Here is a 26,508-nt window from a genome sequence, read left to right as displayed (position 1 = left end):
TAGAACAAACTATGGCCTTAACTCTCCAATGACCCGTCTTTGTCATATTGTTAACTCAAGACAAGATCTAGACTTTTTTGGTTTGAGTTTACAACGATTTAAACAAGCACTAAATAAATAGTCCAGATCTTGTCTTGATGTTTGTCAATGCTTCTTTTTTTAATGTTTTAAACTATTCTTTTATTGTAATATTTAAACCCTATAAATTGTATATATGGACAATGTCCGTTAATAAATAAATAAATAAATTCAGTAGCTCGAGAAAAAACAAGTCAGTATTATGAGAATCCATTTTATTACCAGATGAATTACAGCAATTCACTTACCTTGCATTATGGTCTGGGCTTCCGGTCGCAGCAACAGATCTTGGGAAGGTTGGAGATTATTCATGTAAGTTTGCAAGTCATTAGGAATTGGAGACACCTGTAATCAAATTTATCCTATGAAAACATGGCATTTTATATCTGTTTGACATTGTTATAAATGTGTATACCATAATACAAGACCATAAGACTTAATCCAAGATAACACTGTGTTTATAATTGAAGTACAATAAAACCTCATATTTTTGTTTCTCAATGTTGTGTTTTCCCGCTTTTAATGTTTAAAATGAAGAATAAAATCAGGGTGAATAAAAAAAAGGGTAAATACCATCTCAAACTGAATTCAAAGTATGTGGTGCAGTGTGTAATTTTTTTGTTTACGTGTCTAATTTAGACACTTAAAAAAAATTAAGTAGGTACAAAAATTATTTAAACATGTTTTTTTTTATGAAAAAAAACCCATTATGTTGATTAAAAAAAATACAAAATATTTTCAATGAAATCATTGAAAACAGGTAAAAAAAATGTCTATAATCCCAAATTATGATGGTTTTTACAATTTTTCTGGCAGTATATTTACACTATAATAGTCTAGTACATTCATTTTATTTTTATGTAATTGTATTTTTTCCATACATTTTTCACTACCTCATATTAGTGTTTTCCTCTGTTTTACACTTTTTTACAGATTTAATGTATTTCATAATTAAATTTGAGTGTAAATGTCACAACAAGTTTATTAAGTATAACCGTAGAAATTATGCTATTGCCGTCAAAATTGTCTCATTTAGATAATGGCTAAAGCCATCACTCCAAAAGACATTGGAAGAGTTATTGTGTCCCTATAAAAAACAATCGGCAACAAAAGTCTCCCAATATGTTATTCAAATAAGATTTACTTCAAACCGTCAACTACAGTCTGTCAAATCGGAAGTAATATTTTTAAAATAAGATAATTATAATATGTGTCTATATGAGTGGATGAGAAAAAAGTGTCTACTAATGCTGAGTTAAAGATATTGGATGCAAGAAAATTGTTTGTGAGGTGCCTACTACTTAAATTTTATGATAAATTAAGTGATGTCAAAAGAACCCAACAAAATATAAACACTCGTTCGGCAACACAAATTAACTGTATTGTCCCATTTGTATCAACCGCCTTTGGTAAAAAGCAATATAATGTAATTGCTCCAAAAATATTTAATGATTTATTGCCAAATATAAGACTCAAAATGTAAAACAAATTTTAAAATAAAAATAACTGTAGCGATAGCGAAAGCGAAATAGTGTGGTGAGAGATTTATTTGAAAAATACATGTAGATCAAAAAACGTAGTACTTTATATAATTGATACACATATTATTTATATTTTTGTGTATTTCATTACTTCATATTTGTTTTTTTATTATATATTATACTATATTATTTATGTTTAAGTAACATGTATTCTTGGCACATATATTTACTTTATATTTGTATAATAACGATGTTTAATGTCTTACATTTGATTAGCTAGGCATTTATAATTTAGTAGTTTCAAGTTTTTTTGTTTTGTTAATGTTACATTAGTATAGAACTACTTATGCTCTAAAAGATAAAAAATCTCCATCTTAGAACAGGCTGAGCCATGTTAGATGAAGACTGTCAGAAACAGAGAACACTGCGTTTTCATTTTCTATTCATTAGTTTTATACAGAATCCCTGTTATTAAATATTTATACTAATTTTATGCAATAGATTTATAAAAAAATAAATGTGTTAATCCTACATAATTTAAAATACCATTAAGCATAAGGGTTGATTCTCACCTGATAGTGCCTACTGGAATGATTGACATTGCCTGACATCATCTTGTTAGGATGCTCTTGCGGGCGATTTTGCTGAAAATATTTATTATTATAAAATGAGTTTTAAAGAAACATTATTATTATTCAACACTTTATATGCATATAAGGGCGGACATATTGCCTTAAGGCAATTTCTTCGTACCTACCCAATCCGTTAAGTTTGAGAAAATTACAAGTACAGTAAAACCTCGTTTTTACGTTCCTCGATTTTACGTTTTCCCGCTTTTTACACCGAAATATTTAGGTCCCATTTTTTCCATACATTCTCATTCAATTTTCCCCCCATCAACGTTTTCATAACCTCGGTTTTACGTCGAATTTTTTTCACAACTCATTCGATCTGTCAAAAGACGAGCCGCGCGCCGCCGCATGAATGGAGAATAAAATCGAGGTAATTAAAAAAATGTGTAAATTATTGTCTCAAACTAAATTCAAAGTAGGTGCAGTGTTGTACCATTTTGTTTAAGGGTCTAATTTTGACATTTGACTAAATAGTGACATGCAGTTGACGCATGTTTCGGAAGAATAAAGTCTTTACATCAATAAATTACGATGCAGAAAGCTTAAAAAATTGGCAATATAAATATTATTTGATGTTATACACACATAATGTGAAAAAGATATAGTTTAAACAGTTATCAAAAAAGTGTGAAACAGTCCGCGATGTAAATGACAGTTGAAATTTTGTGGTGCCATACTAAAAAAAGTAATACCATATAAATAAAATTTCCCAATATTTAGGGAAATAATCGTTGCGAGCATTTTATGCAAATTCAAATTTTAAGGTATAAAAAGATAAAATTATTTATGCATGTATTTTTTTTAATTCAATAAAAAATAACACATTGCAGTATTGTTTGAAAAAATACAAAATATTTTAAATTATATCATTGGTAAATATGAATAATCCCCAATCATGACAGTTCTTACAATTTTTCTACAGTATATTTAGTATAGTCTTGTGCAATAATTATATTGTTAAGAAATTTAATTTTTTCCATACATTTTCCATTTCCTCACTTTAAAGTTTTCCTCAGTTTTACACTTTTTTTGTTGCTCCCTTGAAAAACGTAAAACCGGGGTTATACTGTAGATGGACATATTCTAGGTTATTTTACAGAATATATTTTATGGCTTTATAAAAATTTAAAACAAAAATTAACTAAAAATTTACACCACACTATGAAGAGAGGAGAGGGGATGGGAAGGAATCATCCTTGGCAAATAAACGTTTGTTGCAAGAGGCAAAATTAGCAATTCACAATGAAGTTCCTTATGTTTGTCAATGCTTCTTTTCTTTTTTAAAAATGTTTTTAACTATTCTTTTATTGTAACATTTAAACCCTATAAATTGTATGCATGGACAATGTCCGTTAATAAACAAATAAATAAATAAGTCCTGGTCCCGACCCTGGTCCCCCATATGGGGAGCGAAGTATGGACTTGTAAAAACAGGGATGAAAGTAGGCTGAATGCTGTCGAAATGCGATCTCTCAGGCGAATGTCTGTTAAAACTATGTACAATAGATGCACAAATGTTGAGATCCGTACATTATGTAAGGCTGAGATAAGCATTATTGACAAAATCAAGAAAGGAGCTCTGCGTTGGTTTGGACATGTAGAGCGAATGGACAGTATAAAAATATTTACAATGCTTATGTTGATGGATGCAGAAATAGAGGAAGACCGAGAAAGACATGGCACTATCAAATCCAACAAATACTTGAAGATGGACAAGTTAAAAGTCGGAATAATCGGCGAGCGTGCATGAGAATATGTATGAAGGTAGAGGAAGCGAGATCTGTATGGAAAGATAGAGTAATGTGGTGTCTATCCTCTCTGACTACCCTTAAGAGAAAACGGCACGATGGAAATAAATACCTTTACATTTTTTTTATATAAAATTTTTGTTACAAATGTTAATTATAAAATAATTATCTGAAATACCACATTTATAACATGATAAATAAATTGTACATTTCTTTTCCGTAATTAGCAACAAATGGTTTGCGAATTAATAACATATCGTCTTGATAGTAGAGCAACGACGGATGTGTGAAAAATGCAACATTGACTTTATTTTTATTTGATCTTGCAAAGATTTTATAAAGGCTTTATATTCCAGGTTCAAAGAAAATAAATTATATATATAACTAACCTAAGTATCGAAGGATTAACTTTTGTTCGAGTTATGAAATAAAGTGTAAAAAAAAAATTCAACTGCTCTCATGTAAAATTGAAGAAAATCACAAGCGTCGTTGTTCTACATTCTTCAATTGCGGCATTCATGGCTAAACCGGGACTTATATTTTAAACACTCTAAAGGGGGTAGAAAACGCGTCGCTAGAAAGTAATTTGCAAACTTATTACTAGTTAGCAACGCTTTCTCGGCCCCCAAGAGAACCTTCAGGATTCTGATTCGCGATTGCACTGCAGATAAGTTTAGATGGAAGTAAAAGGTGGGAGTTATATACCTGAGCCTGGAAAACTTTGAAGAGAACGTCCTGAGGAACCGAGGGAGCCTGGTGCTGAGCTTCCATGGCCGCCTGGTCCGCCTGCTGAGACTTGCTCAGCATCTACACAACACAGTTACACGTCGGAATAAGTAATGAGGAAATTTTGTTATTTAAATTAATTTGACTCTCATAGACCTCCTTCTGCGGGGCCATTTATTTTATAGGATGCGTGTTATTGACATATAAATAAACAGGGTCAGAGAATAAGGGCACTGGTGAATTACCTGCAGGAGGCTCATGGGCTGTTGCTGAGATTTGGATGAAGGTCCATTGCTGGCGGGCATCGCTTGGGCCATCTGTAAACGTAAGATGTTATTAATTATTTATACAATGTATCAGTGGCGAACGGTGATTTTATTTACAGGTAACGTCACTTAAATGCTTCAAGGCGGTTTATAATATTAAAATATGAATAGAATGTATGAATACGGAGGAAGCAAGGTCTGTATGCAAAAACCGAGTGATATGGCATTCCATACTCTTTGACTACCCCTACGGGGAAACGGCAAGTTTGTTTGTAATTTACCATCTTCTTGAAGGAGATGACGTCGTCGTTGTGCGGTGGCTGGTGCTGGTGTTGCTGCATGGCGCGGTGCTGGTGCTGCTGTTGCTGCAAGTGCTGCATGTGCTGCTGCTGCTGTTGCTGCTGCTGCTGCTGAACGTTGCCCAGCATGCGCGCCTCCAGCTCCTCTAGACTGTGTATGTTGCTCGGCATCTCTGTCACACATTTTAAAATAAGCTGTATGAACCCAAGCACGCACATAAACGTCGAATGCACAGAATATCATACCAATCTATGTCTAATATGGAAATATCACATTTATTTTTACAATTATTAATTTTTTAAGGATTTATGAAATAAAGTCGAGTAAAAAAATATTTTTGTACTTATTGGTAGCATAGTAGTCGGCCTCGTAGTGTAATGGTCAGTGCGTTTGCCTACCATGCGAGAGGTCTCGGGTTCGATTCCCGAAATGGTTAATATAAAATATTTATTTAAAAGGGTGTTTTTACAATGGAATATTTCATTGTCCATGAAATATTTATTTAAAAGGGTGTTTTTTACATTGGAATATTTCATTGTCCCTGGACTGGTACCTGAAGCGTGAGACTGATCATCTTACCTTCACGTGGAAAAAATCGGCCTCAAAAAGGCAAGATTCTTGACTCACACATGGAAGGTTCCGGGTTCGATTCCCGGTGAGAACACAAAAAATTAAATGTGATATTTCTCAAGCCTGGGTGTTCTGTGATGTAATTCACCACTGTAATTGGGCCTCCTGGCCTGTTGTGGTGCAAAAATAAATAAAAATGATCAAGACACGCTGCAATCGGTGTACCGATGCAGTGCCCTATGCACCATTAGGTGTGGAAAGGAAATGACAATGAAGAAACTGCACTGACCACATCCTATTTGGCCCCACATACATTTTTTTCAACAACACAAAACAGAATTACTCGCATATGCTCTCACAAGGTCAAAACATACTGAAATTTTGAAAGCTGCGTAGGAATGTAAGTTTTTCACCATCCGTCGCTAGGTGGACTGATTATTAATCTACCCAGTAACTTCCCGCATGCTAACGCGTGTTTTTATGAGAGCACATTTTTCTAAATACTTCTTGTATCTTTTCCTTTATCTGGATGGAAGATTGCAACTAGGGATGGGCATTGGGAGATGGTGCATACCCATGGCAGGTTTGTGGTGATAATGGTGCTGGGCCGACGACTGCTGCTGACCTCGCTGCAGCATCTCCAGGAGGGAGTTGGTGGTGGACGCGGCCGGGGAGATGGGGGCAAACAGGTGCGGGGACTCGCCACTCGGGATGCTGATGGATGGCTCTGGAGACAATCACATCATGTTATAAAAATATTCTCTTCTCGTCGATACATTGAGTGACAAACCGAGTTGTGGGGCGATCGAATAAGCCTCCCGCAAGGCGATTTGTGCACACTCGGTATGTGTTCACAAATCACCTGGGCAAACACATAAATTTATTTTATTTTATTTAGAAAACATACAGTCATACAAAATAAGTACTAAAAACAACAATTTTTTAACATAAAAAGACCAATTAAGTTTTCATAAATTAAAAAGATATAAACATTAAATGTGACAAAAAATAAAAAATAAATAAGAATTTTAAGTGAAAAAAGGATAATTGTTGACATTTGCGTTTTCCATGGAGGTAATAAATTAAAATAAATAAAAATACCGAATGCACACTCCGAGCCATCCACGCACACACATGAACGCACATATAAAACATACACAAACATATACATTACATGCGGCACATATACATAGCATAAACCACTCAAGATGTACATTCAGCAACTATCCCAAATAATCGACCCCATGAAGAAATTTTCTGTACAAATGCAACGTGCAGTTAAAAATGTCTACATCAATACTGAGTCCGTTATAATTTCTACAGGTGCGTCAATGAATGAATTCGAGGTATAATTGTTTTTACAAGTTGGTACATAAAAAAGGGAATTTAATCTAGTATAGCGAAGAGGACAACGGAAACCAATATTTTGTAAAAGATACGGCGAATCAACTATGTTATTGAGAATTTTGAAAAGAAAAATTAAATCATATCTAAGGCGCCTTTTTTGTAGTGATTCTATATTAAAATTGATCAAAGATGCGCCGTAATCATTTTCAATGTTACCAAAACGATATTCCAGGCTCCTTATAAATTTCTTTTGAATGTTTTCAATTTGATTAATATATACATTATATTGAGGGGACCATACTAATGAAGCGAATTCGAGTTGACTTCGCACATAAGTATAGTAATAATATGTGTATTGTTTTATATATTTAAATCACAGTGCATTAAATGTATATGTATGAGCCTATAATAATCATTTATATTATCGGAATGTCTAACGACAATAGTCATAGGGTTTTTTTTATTAGAATCTTTTTTAAATAAGCAAAATCTACAAAGGTAAAGGTATTATTTTTTTCCGTATGACATTGGATTTTTTTAAATTAATGATTTAACCTTTTATAAGATACCTAGAAAAAAATGGTACATAAATAAACTACCAGAATAGAGATATACCAGGTTTTTTTTTACATTTTAAAAGTAATAACAACAACAACAAACCATCACGCCGTTTCCCCGTAGGGGTAGGCAGAGAGGATAGAACGCCATAACACTCTATCTTGGCATACAGACCTCGCTTCCTCTACATTCATACATCTTCTTATGCACGCACGCCGATTATTCCTACTTTTGACATGTCCATCTTCAAGTATTTGATGGACGTGATCGTGCCATATCTTTCTTGGTCTTCCTCGTTTTCTGCATCCATCAACATTTGCATCGTAGATCCTTTTAGTCGTTCTTTCGCTGTCCATTCGCTCTACATGTCCAAACCAACGCAGCACCCCTTTCTTAATTCTGTCAATAATGCATGTCTCAGCCTTACACACTTCACGGATCTCGACATTTGTGCACCTATCATACATCGTTTTACCACACAAAGTAATAAAGGTCTATGAAATACTGTCCAGTAAAAAAACCTTTCTTTGCTAATTATTATTATAGTAACAAGAAATCATTTTTAAATTTGTAATTTTGAATCATCTCAAAAACGGTCATTCCATTGTCCACACCCCTAATACTTCAAGATTCGTGTTTATTTGTTCCTGATCATTCAAATTTGTTTATAAAATTGTCACAAATCTTGACGTCACAACAGTCAAGCCCAAACATGTTGCGTTTGTCTAGCGACGTATTTTATTTTTAAGTTCTTTTTAAAATTTATGAATGAAAATATTTCTCCACAAAATCCATATTGTGTGTTTGAACGTGTTCTTAAATTGACTCATTGTTAGCTGGTTAGTATCCGAGTGTGACAATGTTGAGGTGAAATAAGCGGGGGGTGAAGTAACCGCCACATTATATTCGGAGTAGGCACGAGTGTCAATGTGTACATATGAGTAGCTAACTCCGGCCAATTCCTTTAGTTTGCATTTGCCTTACATTTAAAAAATTCCCTTTTTTTAAAGTTGGGATAAGAAATTTGCAAAAAAATAATTTAAGATATGTTTTAAATTAATGTTCTGGTGCCTTGCTGGGTCCCTCCGACGTTGGCGATCACTACAGCGAAAGCATATGTATCTGTCCTGCGCTAATTTTACATTTCGCAGCCAGGACAACTGCTTATTGATGTACTCAACGTAGTGATTCCTGGGATAAGATGACCAGAGTGGTTTCCCGTTGCCTTCTCTGGTGGATTTTATGTCGGGGTTACCTTCCCGTAGCTGGTAGGTTTTGGGCGCCAAAAACTCAATAATCTAATATACGAACCGTTAATGATGTTGGCCAATAGGTGTTCTGGTGCATCCATGTTGGGTGCCGTGGCGGCCGGAGTAGGACTCTCCCTACGGAACCACTGGCTGAACCTACTCCCGCCCGACAGGACCTCGTCAGAGCCGCCATTCTGTATAGAGAATAGTGTTTATTATGCTTTATAAATATTGGAAAGTGGGGAAATAAAATGACTTAAATGGACTTGAACACTACAATGACTTACATGACTACTTGAAAAAATATATTGGAGACAAATTTAAAAAGCACACGATGACTGTACTTACCAGACGAGACATATCACGACTTCTAGTTCGGTGCCGAGAATCGGGGTTTATTATAGTAAATAAAACAATGATAAATAAATATGTTCTGTTTGCAAAACAGTAAAAAGGGGTTGGAAAAATTTTGTAAAATTAGGTCTCAGTAACTGCCCCATGTAAAACAGCAAATAAAATGACCCAAGAATTATTGTGCAGGTTCCTGCACAAAAACTTGTACCATTTGGCCTGTGTAATAATGAGATAGAGAATTATTTCTAAAAATGAAAATCTGGTGATTAAATTAAAAAAAATAATGATCAACTACCCAAGCAACTTACCGGAAGTAGACCAGGTATAGTATCCAATTTGAGGAAGTCTTCGAGGTTGAAATCTGATGTTCCGGCAACAGCTTCACCCCCATCATTCTGTTTTCCAGAATCTTCTTCATTCTTGGGTGCAAAATTGTTCTCCTGGAAGAATAGAGTTCTTCGTTTAAATAAAGTTTGTGCGTAGATATTTTTTTTTTTTTTTTTAATTTACAAGGATATAAAAGATATATTAAAAAAATAAAGTTATGAGATATAACGTTTGTAAGTTTTCAAACCTCTTGGACATTTAAATAAACTTATAAATGAACCTGCTTAATGTAAATAACCTATACTGTTTTACATAATCCAAAATGGTTTTCATTAATATTGAATCGGGTTGTGGTCCTATGGCTAGTGTCTCGGACTCATAGACCAAAGGTCTGTGGTTCGAATCCCACTCTACCCCAACTTGATTCCCATTTTCTAATAGTGAGTTATTTACAACTCGTTGAAAATGATCCTCAAAATAGAATATTTGGGTAAATCATAAGAATGCAAATATTTATTTATTTTAAAATAAAATATGGCTCTATTTCCAGTATTTACGTAACTGATATCCATATCCTTTATCTCTTATCCGCATTTTTTTTTCTTGTTCAGGCATCCTGGAAAGTACAGCCTTGATATCAAATTTTATTCAACAGTAATGTAGATTTCATTAAAATTATTTATTGACAATTCTTGATGGAATTCCATTGTAATGATGTAATAACTTATATTTTCATATAGGTTATTAATTTAAAAAAGACTTGGTACACTTCCACTTATTTATTTTGACCAATTAGCGCTTTCACCCTCTAATTGGCATCTTCAGACTGGTGAATAGTATACAGTGTAGGATAGCATATACAAAAAGTCGTGAGTGCCTTTCTGTGTCCTTAATTACTTGCATATTATAAAAAAACATCGTTAAGTGACACAAAAGAGTATACATAGTAAGGAGGTTATTCTGCATCACATATTATGTGGGGAACCATTGCGATTATATAAATTTCAAGTAATCGTCAGTTATTTGTGTAAATTTACCGTGAGTGACAGTTAAAACTTTTCGTTTTTACCGACGCGACATAAACTGTTTTACCGACATCTCAATTGGTGCAGCAAAAGCATATTCGATTTTACCGACGCACCGCGACGTGTTGTAAACTTCATTGCTATTAGTGCTGGCCAGGAATTAGTGCTGTCCCATCGGTGTAGTACCTACTTACGTACGACTTTGTAAATATTTCGAAATGGCTCAATCATTAAACGCGCTTAGTTATATGACTAAAGCAAAAAATATTGTTAATTTAATACTCAAAATAATTAATGAACCCAATAATAAATTTACAAAGGAACAGTTAGGGAAAATCTCGCCACAAACCTCGGAACTATTGGGGACTGTTGGTGAAATGGCAGTATCAATGGGCATTCTTGAGGGTGAGTTGGCGGCCTACAAGAAATTACCCCAGCCTTCTACATCTGCTATTAACTCGGTGAACACCACCGATCTTTTTTTTGAAGCAATCTCGGAAATTGAAGAACGTAAGGAGAGATCGAAGAATTTAATTATTTTTAACATACCTGAGAGTTTATCTACCACTCAGCCACAGAGGATTGAGGATGACACAAAAACAACTCATCATGTAATTAATCAAATCGAACCACTACCAAACAGCGACTTGATTAAGATGTATAGACTAGGCATACAACGGGAAGGAGTAAATAGGCCAATTAAAGTTGAGTTGCGAGATTCTTCTCAAACCAAAAGGCTTTTGCGCTTTAAGACAAAATTATCTGGGGGTGTTAAAATGAAACCTGACCTTACAATCAAACAAAGAAATCACCTAACCGATCTAAGAAGCGAGTTGGAATCCAGGACAAGTAATGGTGAAGAACATTTGACTATAAAATATATAAATTCCACACCAAAAATAGTTTCCACTGTACCAAAAAACTAAAAAAAATATCGTTACTTAAATTTTTATATCAAAATCTTAGAGGAATGTGCACAAAGCTCCAAGAATTTATAAAAACCACTCCCACCTTATTATACGATGTCTTCATTTTCACAGAAACGTGGCTTCATAAAGATATATATACTTCTGAATTAGGAATGCATAACTATAACATTTATCGACTGGATAGAAGTAAGAAGACAAGTGACAAAACAAGAGGAGGTGGCATATTGATATCTGTAAATAAAAAAATAGTGTCTAGAAAATTAAAAACAGTTCATGAAAATATCGAACACATTTTCGTATTAATTAGTGTAAATAAGTTAAAAATAGTGATTGGCTGTGTATACATTCCACCGCTGTCTGATCCGATTGTATATCAGAATCACTGTGAAGAGGTTGAACACATGAAATTCTTATATCCGGACGCAAAATTTCTTGTTATTGGAGATTACAATCTCCCTAATATTACTTGGGATAATGTTGAGGCATTACCCGCTGAAGTCGTTAACTATAATAATTCAACCGTTGTCGAAAGAGAAATAATTGAAATGTCCCAGTTCCTAAATCTGCTTCAATTAAATTCGGTAAAAAACAAAAACAACCGTATACTGGACCTAATATTTTGTAGTGATGCATCGGTTTCTGTAAGTGAGTCTCTTGATGTTGTTTTCGCTCCGGATGCTCATCATCCAGTTTTGGATATAATTATTCCTGATTTAAATCTACGTAATGTTACTTCAACAACGTCTTATCGTGATTTTAACAAAGCGAACTATGAAATCATTTGCGAATCTCTCTCTAGTGTTGATTGGTTTTTTTTGCAGGACAGTAATTTGGACAGTATTGTTGATACATTTTATAATATAATAAATAATATTATTGATTTACATGTTCCAATATCTAAAAGTAGAACTTCTAATTTTCCTATATGGTTTAGTAGAGAATTAATAGATCTAATTTTTAAGAAAAAAATTACACACAAAATTTACAAAAAGTCGAGAAATTCGTCTGATTACATAAATTTTCAGTGGTTGAGAAGAGAGTGTAATAAGCTCTCTCGTTTTTGCCATGAAAGTTATATAAGAAGCGTTGAAAATTCCGTAGTTACTTCATATATGATTTTCTGTTTTTATATATATTTTTATTATAAACCTTATTATGTTTAAAATTTGATTTACTTTTTATATTAATTTTTAAAGTTCTCGTATACTTTTTATTTCAAACTTTTGTTTTATTTAAACTTTTTTTTTCTTAAATATTATGTTATATAATTTTTAGGCTTGATTATTGTTCCTAAGTTTTGAGTGCAAATATGTAGTTTAAAAAATATCAAACCTTATATGTTTATATTATAAATTTGTAAAAGGCAATTATGCCGTGTATGTTAATAAAAAAATAAAAAAAAAAAAAAAAAAAATAAAAATAAAACTAAATATTATCTTATTTAAAAATAAGTTGAAAAAGATACAATACGCAATATTTGCGTAATCTTCTAATAATCTTCTCTTAAAGTACACCGCCAACACATGTTTCAATAATTTGTCTCACTCTGTTCCATTGAAATATTGCGTATTGTATCTTTTTCAATTTATTTTTAAATGTACCTACACTTAAGATAATATTTTGTTTTATATAAATTATCCTTACACTGTATAATATTCACCAGTCTGAAGATGCCCATTAGAGGGTGAAAGCGCTAATTGGTCAAAATAAATAAGTGGAAGTGTACCGAGTATTTTTTTAAATTAATAACTTATATGTAAATATAAGTTATTACATCATCAATAATGCAGATCGTGTGAATTGCCGTCAGATGCCATTAGTTCAAATGTTAGTTCACATGTTAGTTCAAAACATATAAAAATTTATATCCATCCTGTACCCTTCAAGTTTGACATTATAATCTCAGATATAACAATACTAGATAGAAAAATATTTGTTTAACAGTATCACTTACTTTGATTTTTTAATTACCGGCTATTTCAAATTTACATTTATTTTCTCTAATCTGATTTATTTTGTAGGTACATATGTATATTATTTTCTTTCTTCATATGTGTAATTAAAAAACCATTAAGCAATTTTTTTTTATATAATAGAATACGACATAGCCTTAAGCTGTTGCGTGCATGCACATCTAATGTTCTTAAGAAAAAAAAAAAATAGTTATTTGGTCATCTAATTAATTTATTTATTCTCTACAAACTAAATGTCCAAATGTTCTAGAAACATTGTTGAATATTAAATTCAATCATGATAGCACTTCGAAACGTAATTTATTTCATATATCAGCCTATATCTCAAAAGTGATATGCACATTTTGATCTATTGCTCCTTCTTTACAATTGAAGGTACAGAATTGTAAAGAATCACTTAATTAATTAGTTACACTTACTTTAATAATTAATTTAATTATTTACAAAGGGAATTTTGGGGATTTTTTAAAGTCTGGCTGACCACACAATCTAAAATATGTCTTCTGTAGAAAACAGTCAGATCTAATATTGAATGATACCTCATTCAAACTTTGAATGGAGGTGACATTCTGTATTAGCCCTCTCAGTACCAGCGTCATTCCTCAGGTACACGAAGAAAAATAATCATATCTCGTTATTTTCTAAACCAATCTGCCCCATTTTTGCATGCATCTAGCCAAAGATATATTCTTTACAAAACAATATAATTTTTATGTTGGTAGCCCACCTAAGTTCTGACGTTTGTGTTTTATAACAATTGTTTTCTTATTTATTTTACAATTTAAAAAACTTCACGATTTAATAGTTAAAATTTTCTTATATTTTTATTTATTTTAGGTTTTTTTACCATTTTTTTATATAAAAAATTTAAAACGGTAATATGTGCCTTTTGTACTCTGTACCTTTATTTCACACCCCCTGAGCCTCAATGTCATTCCTGAAGATGTTTTTTTGCAAACTATGCAAGGTTAAAAAAAAATACTTGAAAAAAAAATTGAATTTATAAATGCAAAAAAACATATTTACTGGGGGTTAAAACATGTTTTTTTTTTTACTATGGGTATTTTTAAATTAATGAATTTATAAAATTAAAATGCTAATGTATTTATTTTCATTAATTTATTTAAGAGAAATAGATTTCTGGAGGCATTAATCTTCCCATCAGCATCTATACAGTAAAAATTTTCATTTCATTTTTATTTTCAGAAGGTAATTATTTAATTTTTTTGTATAAAAGCGGTCTGGCTGTTTTAAGCAGGAAATAAAATCCACCTTACTGCAACCACCAACACCCCATTTTTTCTAAATTGTGGACTGGCACTAGACAATTCTTCTTGGTACAAAACTTGATGTATTAATTGCAGAAAATGGATTTAATATCCAGTTAATATTTTTTTATGTTCAAGAAAGGAAAGTAATATGCACTCGTTTCTTCCAATAAAATTAAATGTTAAACGGATTCTATTATTCTTTTTTCTGGTGCACAGATCACCAGTTTGAACACCCGCCGTGTACACGGATAAACTTTAAACGCGATTATCTCAGTTCCGCGTGTCTGCGAGTTACGTCACTTCCGCTCAGACCACCTCACATATACAGAGAGTGAATCTCTGCTCAGAATATTAGGTTCAAGAAATGAGATTTTCTAAGATGCCTGGTAGATACGCTAGTCTATACGAGGTAGCACTACATACTATAGAAGATAGTAAAGTAGCAGACAGTTCACCTTGGTCGTGGTGTCCTTGCCAGGAATGGGGGAAGACGCCGTGACGGAACTTTGTACTTCCCTTTCCTCCCCAAACTTATCTGATAATTTCTAAAAAGAGTTAAATAAAAGATGTTACAATTCATAATACAATTTAACATGTATTAAAAAATTATCTATACGCCTATTAAAAATGACTTTACCCTACTGGTAGTGTTTCTCTAGGTTAAAATGTCATTTGTCAATAATGCTTATTGTCAGCACAGATGTGTGTGCAAGTGTACGCTGTGTGTACGTGTAAACAAGGGGCAGCAAGTATGTATGAAGTATGTATGAGTAAAAAAGGGTCATCAGCACAAATGGGTGTGCAGGTGTATGATGTATGAACGGGGGAACAAGAAGCATCAACACAGATGTGGGTGCAGGTGTATGATGTATGTGCGTGTGAACAAGGGGCATCAGCACAAATGGGTGTGCAGGTGTATGATGTATGAACGAGAAATAAGAATCATCAGCACAGATGTGGGTGCAGGTGTGTGATGTATGTGCGTGTGAACAAGAGGCATCAGCACAGGCGTGTGCAAGCATATGATGTATGTGCTTGAGAACAAGGGGCGTGCATTCTAGAATAGCCATAAAGGCAGTGTCTCTTTATATGATAATCATAAAAGTATTAAAAGTTCAATGAATTTATTTATGCAAATTACTTCAAATTAATATCCAAATCTTTTATAATATTAAAGTAGGCTACTAGGCAGTAAACACTGCTTTAATCCTTGCCTCCACAAAATTGATTTTAAAACACTTATTGTTCTTATTGAAATATTGTTCACTACTCACCGGTGTTTCCTTGACCTGGTTGGCCGCCACGGCGCTGGGCGTCCTCCCGCTGCCCGCTGACCTCCGCGCTGGCCGCGTCCGCGGCGCCGCCTCAGGGGCCCCCGTCGGGGGGCCGCCGGAGGGGGCTGCCCCCTCGCCGGACTTAGCCCCGGAAGGGGCCGAAGGGTCGTCGAAGCCGCGCAGCTCGATCGTATCGTGTTGAGAGGTCGGACCTCCACTGTACCTGAGGGTAAAATCATTTAAATAATGTTAACTTAAATTTGTTGGAATTCCTGGCCATAACTTACAAATCTGTATTTTACATTGATTTATTTTGACTATTTTCAGATGGATGGAAAACAAAGTTATGTGTACGCATTAAAAGTGGCAAAAATTATGTTCCAACGAACATTTTTTGCTTGAATTGGGATTCCCATACATTTTTAATCATTTTGAGGTGGCTACTTTTTATCACAGAAGCCTATTTAAAATACGAAAGAGAAATACTTTAATTTTAAATTAGCATCGAATGCGGAGTAAAGTTTCAGAGCCTCAAAACTCGGGGTACATAGCAACGGCGCATGTGTCTGATTACATGACGTCTGAGATGACATATTGGGCCACGAAAGATAATTCTTAAAAGTATTTTTTTTCTTTTACAGGTGTTTGTAAATAACTGTAAGAAAACGGGTATGATGTTATGGTAGAGTTGGTAGCGAACCACAACTAAAACAGGACCATAATTCGGCACGATTAATTTAATAAGTTTTGAAATATACATACCACTCTGGTTCTTCATCCTTGTCAAATCTTCTCCTATCATTGTATCGATTGTTATTATTTCGCCTGTTATCATCTCTGGAAAACAAAACAAGGTTTCTTTACAAACTTCTATAGTAGAATGCGTGGATAGGAAGATAGAAAGGAGATTGAATATTGGAAAAGTAGTGTTATTCCAAGCAAGGGCGAATGTATTATTAATGTAATAATTTAGGAATTTTAAACAATAAAACTTTAAATTAATGAAAAAATATTTTACCTATCCCTGCGATCAGAGAAGCGAGTGTCTCCGATTTCTCTATCCCGATCCATTCTGTCCCGATCAATTCTATTTTTATCCGAGTTACCGTACATGTCACGACCAAACGAGCGACGTTCATACCTAAAAAATATGTATTATTTTTTAAAGTATGTATATGTTACATTATGTAATACCTAAAATATTATATGATCAGCATTATTCAATTAATCAGTCAAACTATAAATTATGAATGTTCGAAGGACTAACACTTCATCTAAAACTATTCTAAAAATCTGACAATTCCCTTTCTCAGCATTTTTATTTCTCATATAGGTAATGTATTAGAGTAATATTCATTCAGACAAAAGACTGGATTTCACCCCCTAGGGAGTCATTAGGATTTACAAATTACAACAGAGATGGAGAACATTTAAGAGAAAGAAATATGGAAGTCTAGGCATTTCCATGGCTTTATCATTATTTATTTATTGAAATCTTCAAGTACAAAAAATAAGCACTTTGGCGGGCTTATCTTACAGCCAACCAAAAAAATAGATTGGTCAAAAGAATCATTGGTCAAAAATTTGTACTAAAATTTTTCCCACAACACTAAAATTCCTCATTATCTATTCTTTAATGTCTAGAACTATTTAACGGCAAAATGGATAGAACACCACACCACTTTATCTTAACGTACAAACTTTGTTTTCACTACATTCACAAGTATTTTTTTCAAGTAGTGCATCTCAGTCTTCTTAAAAAAGTTTACAATCTTTATATCTGCGATATAATGATGTTTACCTATCATCGCCCCGTTCTCTGGGAGTCCTGTAGGGGACGTGGTCATTAGTGTCGCCGACTTCGCTGTTTCCCCTTTCCCACGGCACCATCTCGCGAGCCATAATCCGTCCGGAGCCGATACGGCGACCTCCGTCCCGCGAATCTAAAAATGGAATTTTATTTTTGTTAATATCCGTGTTCGAAGTTACTTCATTCAAAAGATCTTCAGTGCGTTTTGTCAAAGACATGAGAGATCTTCTTAAATTTTTGTAATAAGGTATTTCTCTGGAAAATAAAAGGCTTTATATATTAGTATACTCAAGAGTTCTTATTGATACTTCAGGGATAAATCATCATCATCATTCCCTCTCCGCACCTAGTGGTGCATAGGGCACTGCATTGGTACACCAATCACAGCGTATCTTGATATTTTTTTATTACGTGAAAGTAAGATGATCAGTCTTACACTTCAGGTGCCAGTCCAGAGACTATTTATTTATTTATGCTTTATTAAGTTAGTTCATAACATCTTAAAAACCAATATAAACTTTTGATAACATTACAATTTATTTATCAAAATTTCTCAATAAGATATTTTTTAATAATTAATTTGAAATATTTATATCTTTTCTATCTCCTTTATTTCTTCAGGTAACTCATTGTACAGCTTCAATCCCTAGTACAATGAGTTTAGATATTCTGTTTTTCTCCTCATATCTATTTTTTTTTAGTATAATCCTCATCGACTTAATTTGAAAAATTTGTATATTTTTAATTTCTCTTTCATTGCATAAAAAAAGAATGAAAGAACAGTAATTTATGTGTGGACATGTGACTGTTTTTATATATAAAAACACTACTCTTTATATTTATTACATTTTGTAATCTTCCCATAAATGATTTTTTTTTGTTATATATTGAGAATGTGTTTTTAAATTCAAATATCTATCAAAGTAAACTCCGAGATACTTTATTTCATCCACAGAGTTTATATTTAAATTATTAATATTGTATCCCTGGGGTATAAAATGTAAAAACTTGGGATAACCTGGGATGCAAAAACAGCTTTTTAAAATAAATATTTCGTGTAAACCACGTCGGGAATTGAACCTGAGACCACATAGCAGGCAAACGCACCCACCACTATACCACGAGGCCGACACATAAATAAATAAAATTTTCTTGAATAAAGTAGCAATAGGGTGTGAATTGAAGACATAAGTGGATAAAGGTGCTAGTCATGTGATAAAAACTAAAAGCATACATATCAGCGGTTAAAATTTTGAACACCTGTACAATTGAATCCAGCCATGTTAAAAGGGCATAAGTCACACTTTTGGTGATTTTGTCATTTTTATGTAGGATTATTTTTGAAAATACATTTCTTTTAGTCCTCATTCAATATCTAACAAATGGGATCTAATCTAACAAATAATTGTTACAAAATTGTTACAGTGATTTTAGTTCTATTTTAAAAGAAGACTAGTCCATTGACAAGTTCCCATTTAACATGGAATTAGAATAAAACATTTTATTTAGTGGCAACAAGGTCTGAAACTTGAAAAAAGTTATAGTAAACATGGCCACAATACGAGAATATCAGAACAATATCATGTGCAACATACTAAAACGAGACAAGGACGGTCGAGACTAATAAACCAGAGACTGAAATTGAACGCAGTTATGGAGAAAGCAGCCAGTCCACAATTTTGAAAAAATGAGATACATATTGGGTCCAGTAAGGTCAATTCTATGTTCTGCTAAAAACAGCCAAACCGCTCTCATACAAAAAACTGTAATAATCACCTTCTGAAAATGGTGTCAATCACAAAAACGGCATTTCTAATTTGCAGAAAACACCCACAGAACTAGAAATATCTTACAATACTTAAATAATCATAAAAACTGGTCCAATACATAATTAGATTCTTGTTTGCAATGTAAAAAAACTAATGTATTCATTGTTTATTATTTGTTAAAGTCAAAAACATTTGATTTGTTGTGAAAATTTGATAATTTCTCTCTTTTCACAAAGGTGCTATTATCTCAGTTTCACTTTTTTATGGCTGGCTGCTTTCTGCATAACTACGTTCAATTATACAATAAACTACCAGACAAAACTAAACAAAAGACACATACAACCTTTACAAAAGATGTTAAAAATAATATCACTAATAATAGAATGTGAATTTAAAAAAGATAAATTATTTTGTTAAATGAATTTAATCCGTAAAAATCAATTTCTAATAAAAATCAAGAAGTGATGCAAGTCAATGGGACAGTTGATATTGCTTAAGTTCTAACAATTTGTTTAACATTCGTCGTGCTCCAAGTTCGATCGGATTCAATGAAGATTATTTTGTGACCAAACGATGATCCAGTGTCTTTCCCCCTCAGAAAATCCTGTTTTACCCCTTAGAAGATTGGAAACCACTGGTTTAGAAGATGTTAAAGCGATGAAACTAAATACTGATTATTCCAAATGCGTAAATTTTTCAATTCACTGGCCTTTAATAAATTACAACAAACATTAAAAAATAATTGTTTACTAATGAACTGAAATGTTACAAAATTATCTTTCATAAGAGAAAATGAGATATTTACTCATGTCGGACTTCCCGTCCCTATCGTAGGAGATGGGGCTGTCGGGACGCAGGCGGGTCTCCCTCAGGTTGGGCCCCAGGGCGCCCCCCGCGCCCCCGCCCCCTCCGCCGGGCGCACTCCCCGCCACCACGAAGCAGCCAGAGTTGAAGCTCCGACGCTGCGGCGACAGCACGATCCCTTCGCTCTCCTTGCGGATGCGCTCGCGGGGATCTCCCGAACGCCTCTGCACACAAACACAACAGTAAAGGTAAATACAATCGAACTCGGTTATTACAGGGAAGATGGGACAGACTGAATTCGCCATAGGATTTACCCAAACATTAAAATTTTTGGGCCATTTTCAACGAGTTGTAAATAACGCACTATTAGAATAGAAAATGGTAACTATGCTGGGGTAAAGTGGGGTTTGAACCTCGGATCTCAGACCTATGATCCGCGAGACCGCAACACTAGCCACGGGATCACAACCCAATTTAATATTGATATTAAGTAAATGTTTTTGTCACTTTTTCACACGAACTGTATTTTTTTGCCACGGAAAAAAACTACATTTGTCATAAAAAATAAGATAAGATAATTTGGAAAAAGTCGATTGAAAAAAATACTATTTACTCTAAATCATTTCACCTGAAATATAGAGCGACGACCGATGAAGCGAGTCATCATTTTACATTGGACCGAATACAACAAATTCTGCAAAACTAACAGTATTGCACATAACGACGAGAGCAATGTCCGGTAGTACATTAACATCGTTCCTACAACGTCACGTTCCTTTATAGGCCACATTCCTTCGTGAAAAGAACAACGAAGGAATGTGGCCTATAAAGAGACCACACCAAAGAGTAACGCCCAGTCAGCCTAACCAGTTAGCCCAAATGGGCAGCCCGAACAGCTGCTCCTCATTGCCGTGAAACTATTCATTATTTATTCGCCATGTAATAAATACGCATTAAACAGCCGCCTCATGTCTTCTGTCAATCTCCAACTAGGGTAGGGGCTCCAACAACAGATAGAGTTTAATAATTTTCAGTGTTTACTCACCTTATCCCCTAGGTTGTCTCTACCGCCGCGATCATCATCGTTAGGAGTCTCACTTCGTTTCTTGTTTCCATCCCAAGAGCTGACCGAACTAAAAGTACATTACAATTTTGATAATTTCCGAGCAAAATATTTACAGTGATTTGACATTAAAAACATCACAAAATAATCACAGAATTTGTTGGTTTAATAATTGTCATTGACATATTGATACATAGACGGGCCGCATAGAGTAAAATATTTTTAAAAGTAGTGACACGAAAACGTACCATAGTTACTAAGTTTGTTTATTTATACCAGAACTGCATTTAACAATCTGAATATGTGCATAAAAAAAACTTTGTATTTTAACGTTAACAATCAACATTAGTTTCTGGTGGAAATCAGATTCTTTCCTTATAACTTCGACCCATTTATTTATTTTCACTGGATTTTGGAGAATACAAAAATAATATTAACTCACATTTATTATATTTTAAAAACGTATTCCTATCAGTGCTCTTATAAAATTAAGAAAAGCTTCGCAATCGCGCCGCTAGGCGCAGTTGGACGTTTTCAAAAATTAATATTTAGATATTAATTGTTTTCAGCTTTCACTCATGAACAAATATTTACCAATGAAAGGTCACACAATCCTTTTAACAATGTTTACCCTAAATGTTTTTACACGCTTTCATGACACAAGCGGGCATTTTGGTTTTGATTGAAATGTCACACCTGGCTGGCAGTCAAAGAACGACTAAATACGCGCTGGGCATGAGTTAAGTGTCATCATTTTTAAGGGGTCAGGGCATGTCTATGTGTATTAATATCAATGGTAATTATTGTATTTTTTAAAAATATTATCTTGCTTTTTACAATAAATGTTACAAATCATAAAACGTAAAAACTACTATCATAAAACGCATGGTATAGTGTACGAGGTTGGATAAAAAAATGCACGTAATATTTGAATTTCGAATTTACATACGTAATCGTACAGGCCTATTTTTTTCCTAGATTGGTACACATGATGTGTGAGCATTCTCCACTTTATTTTCATTATGAATAATAAGTAATAAGCAATAAATGTTTAATTTAGTACTGTTTCCAGACTGCAGGGATAATTTATTATTTAAGTTGATCATTGTTGCCAGAAGTTATATTTTATTGCATTTAAATTATTGACACATTTCAAATTTTATACATGGTTTTGGTTTGTTTTATGTTCTGTAAGTAAAGGAGACTATCATTGTTTTTGCAGAACTCGATACATTGAGTAAAAAATGTATAAGATACTGCCATTTGTGTTCCGGAACCTTTGCAGTAGCCAATAGTACTTTTGTTTCTTTGTTCATCGCCATGTTTTACTGATTTCAGATCAATGGCGAAGATTAGCGTCTTAGTTTTAAAACGCCTCACACGTTTATAATAAGTCTGTAAATTTTCGGCTATTATAGACACAGTTTTCAACAGACAAACTAGTAAGACACATTTTGGTGCGATTGATAAGTTTTCAAGAGTATTCTCGAGCGAAAATGACAGATGCTAACTCACTTTTCGCACATTCTATGAAAAATACATTGCGGTTCAAAAGGTAAATTACTAATTATACCCATGTCCGGGCGGGTGAGTACAGTTTTCGAATCGATAGCTACTCTCGGGTAAAAATCTCAAAAGAGGAAATCGAGGGGAGATAAGTTCGCCTCGTAGTGTGGTGGTTGGCGCATTCACCTGTCATGCTCGAGAACCTGGGTTCAAATCCTGGCAGAGTGGACAACATGAAATATTCGTTTATAAAGGCGGTTTCACGGCGCAACATTACATTGTTCCTAAACTGTGATCACCTTATCTTCCATGAAAAAATGTTTAAGATATGCTGCAATTGGACCATACCAATGCAGTGCCCTATGCACCACTGAGTACAGATAGGGAAATCAGGATAATGCACGAACGTGCATTTATGGTCGCAGACCCTATGGAAAGCTCTACCAGCAGAAGTGCGAAACTGTGAGAGTGAAGTGATTTTAATGGCCTCCGTAGCGTCGTGGTCAAGACGCTTGACTCACACACAGAACGTTCCGGGTTCAATTCCCGGTGAGAACACAAAAATTAAATGTGATTTTTCTCAAGCCTCGGTGTTTTGTAATGTAATTCACCACTGTAATTGGGCCCCCTGGCCTGTTGTGGTGCAAAAAAAAATTAAAGAAAAAAAAAACTTTATTACTAATTAATTGTATCCCTGTTTACCAGTATATTTCGGGCAGGAAGTCGGGGCGGCGCTTGGACAGCGGCAGCGAGCGCATCTCCAGCAGCTGGTCGCGGGAGTAGCGCCGCACCTCCTCGGGGCAGCCGCCGCCCCCGTCGCCCTCCCCCTGCCCCTCGCCCTCCGCCGCGCGCCGCAGCGCCGCCACGGCCGCCTCCGACGGCAACTCATCGCCTGGGGAAGAAGGGAAACCGTTGACAAACTGCCCTCACATTTTAACATGAACATCATTTATCAGATTTTAATAAGTATGTTTGGGTGATCTGACTCGTTCTGAAGTTTCGGCTACCATGGTAAGGGCCATTTTCATGGTAAACTATATGTTGGATAGAAAATTATTATACGTTTATGTACTAGTTCAGTGATCGGTAACCTATGACACGCTAAGACAGATTTCATCTTTATTAAATTTCAATCGGATACCTAATATTATTTAATTATTTATTTGACGGACTTATGCAGTCCATTCGAACGATGGTAAATACAATTTCTTATAATAAATCCGGCACTTATAAAATAAAATACAACAAAAAAAATTTAAAGCTAGGACAAAAAAAAAAAATTAATTAATAAATACCTTAATACAAGATCCGGTCTATCTTAGTGAGTTTTTAAATCTATAAAGACTTACACCAAAAAAGTCCAGATCTTGTCTCGAGTTTACAATGCGACACAATCGGGACATTGGTGCATGCAAGCCATAGTTTGTGTGTTGCTGTGTTGATCGAGGAACAGCACATTATTATTTCGCAACCGGCGGATCGGAACATTGAATGCCACTTGTTCCAGTAACGATAGTACATCAATTAAGCCATTCAGTAAATTAAACATAAATATGGAGTCAATGTTATTTCTACGTTTTTGTAGACTTGAGATTATTAACATTGACTCCATTTCTCCGTAAGTGTAGTCTCCCTTCTCGAGGCCAATCATCCATGCTACTTTTCTTAACTACATTATGTGTACATCTGTTAACTTGTATTCAGTCTTCCACGTACAAACTGCCAGTTCATTGATAAGGGAATAAGGGGTGGGTATTATTAATTAACTTGTATTTTAATAAATGTTATTTACCAAAATACTTTCACTAATTCATTTGACCAATTAGCGCTTTTATTTTATGACCAATATTAGATTGACGGACATTCTAATCCACAAACGTTTTCAGTAAATCGTTAATGTTTACTTTTAGATTTATAATTAGGTTTTCCCAGAAAGGTCATTTTAGTAATTTTTTTCCAATGTGTTTTAATTTTTATTTACAAGTATGTATTTAATGTTATATATTTGGCTTGTCATTCTTAATATTATTATCGTATAATATATAAATATTTCTTTTAATTTACCATATCTTTTCCTTGTTCATTATAATGACTTAACACAGGCACAACCTAAAAAAGCCATAATAAGTTCGTGTAAATTAATTTGAATTGAAAAAAAATATTTTTAAGTGACATAAGTGACTTTGCTACGTAAACTGTGGTTGGGGTCATAGAATCCCTATTTTGGATTTTTTTAAATAAAAAAAAAACATATTTTAACAAAGTTCAATTTATGTTATATTTTATGTAAAAAAAAAATTCTTTGAAAAAAAGTATAAAATCACAACTGAAGTTTAAATCTAATTGTAATTTATTACTAAGTTTTTAGCTGTTTATACAAATAAAAAAACGCAGATTATGGCCAGATAGAATTTATTAAGAACCAAACAACAGTTATTTAAAAAAAATTGAATTGGGACTATTTTACCAGACAAAAAAGCGATTTTTCTCTAAAGATCACGATAATTTATAAAGGAAAACAGATTTTTTTGTTAAAAAAAAAAGAAAGAATAGTGAATTTTTCAAAACAAGATCGCCGAAATATACGAAACTAGGTCCCCACAAGCCAAAACTTACACCAACGTATCCTCTTCCTCAAGCTGCACCCCGTGTGGGGGCGGAGGCCCGCAGGCGGCAGCAGGATGGGGTGGATCAGGGCTGGCGGAGCCGGGGGCGGCGCCGCGCCGCCCGCCTTGAGGCCGGGGGGCGCGGCCTGCCGCGCCTTCCGCTTGCTGCCGGCCTTCTTGGCGCGGTGCGACACAATTTTAGTCACGGGAACCTTCACCTTGACACCGCCGCAAGAGCGAACTTCTTCGGCGCACGCTTTGCCCATAGTAAACTCGAAAAAGTATCAATCTACTTGGATTCCCGTACAAATTTGAATCTAAAATACTCGTGCTACAGGTCAATTTTTGCGATGTGATTTCACGCAAAATCGTCTCTAAACTCTAGTTAAAATAATGGTAAAATGCAGCCAAAGAAATATGGCAATTATTTCTGCAACAAAAAAATATTTAAGGTGATTCTAAACAAAAATAAGAAACTAATTATTCGTAGATGGCGCTTTTATAATTTTTAATCGAAAAATGCCATTTTTACGTTTATTTTCAATAGAAATTTGACAAAACTTGGTTTGCGGAATCTTTACACTATATTGATTTGTAACAAATACCATAACCATATACTTTAAGTCCTTTTCACAAATTGCTGTTCAAAAAAAAAGAAAAAGTGTTTTTTTTGTTTTCTACACCATTTTGTGAAAAATATCTAAATTATATTATTATGGTATTTGTTACAATCAATATAGTGTCCGCAAACCAAGGTTTGTTAAATTTCCATTGCAAATAAACGTAAAAATCGCATTTTTTAATAAAAAAATGACAAAATAATTAGTTTCATATTTTCGTT

At 34.0% G+C, this 26,508-nt stretch overlaps 1 protein-coding gene across 1 annotated transcript in view; it reads right to left on the bottom strand.

Moving 5' to 3' along the window:
* Positions 1-25,933, bottom strand: part of LOC148279092 (uncharacterized) — a 40,371-nt gene extending 14,438 nt beyond the window's left edge. Inside the window, exons 1-17 of the mRNA XM_088230470.1 lie at positions 25,678-25,933; positions 23,764-23,953; positions 21,538-21,625; positions 20,494-20,716; positions 17,911-18,052; positions 17,128-17,250; positions 16,872-16,946; positions 16,110-16,332; positions 15,291-15,380; positions 9,619-9,750; positions 9,018-9,150; positions 6,376-6,528; positions 5,213-5,403; positions 4,911-4,982; positions 4,645-4,746; positions 2,132-2,203; positions 327-423 (exon numbers count right to left, since the gene is read on the bottom strand). Coding sequence (XP_088086596.1) covers positions 327-423; positions 2,132-2,203; positions 4,645-4,746; positions 4,911-4,982; positions 5,213-5,403; positions 6,376-6,528; positions 9,018-9,150; positions 9,619-9,750; positions 15,291-15,380; positions 16,110-16,332; positions 16,872-16,946; positions 17,128-17,250; positions 17,911-18,052; positions 20,494-20,716; positions 21,538-21,625; positions 23,764-23,953; positions 25,678-25,933 — 2,362 coding nt within the window. The remainder of the gene's footprint in view (positions 1-326; positions 424-2,131; positions 2,204-4,644; positions 4,747-4,910; positions 4,983-5,212; positions 5,404-6,375; positions 6,529-9,017; positions 9,151-9,618; positions 9,751-15,290; positions 15,381-16,109; positions 16,333-16,871; positions 16,947-17,127; positions 17,251-17,910; positions 18,053-20,493; positions 20,717-21,537; positions 21,626-23,763; positions 23,954-25,677) is intronic.
* Positions 25,934-26,508: the final 575 nt, after the last annotated feature.

The sequence above is a fragment of the Micrasema longulum genome, unplaced genomic scaffold, assembly GCF_059751315.1.
Source record: "Micrasema longulum isolate JH-2025_06_02 unplaced genomic scaffold, ASM5975131v1 h1tg000769l, whole genome shotgun sequence".
Lineage (NCBI taxonomy): Eukaryota > Metazoa > Arthropoda > Insecta > Trichoptera > Brachycentridae > Micrasema > Micrasema longulum.
This window is presented reverse-complemented; position numbering and strand designations above follow the sequence as displayed.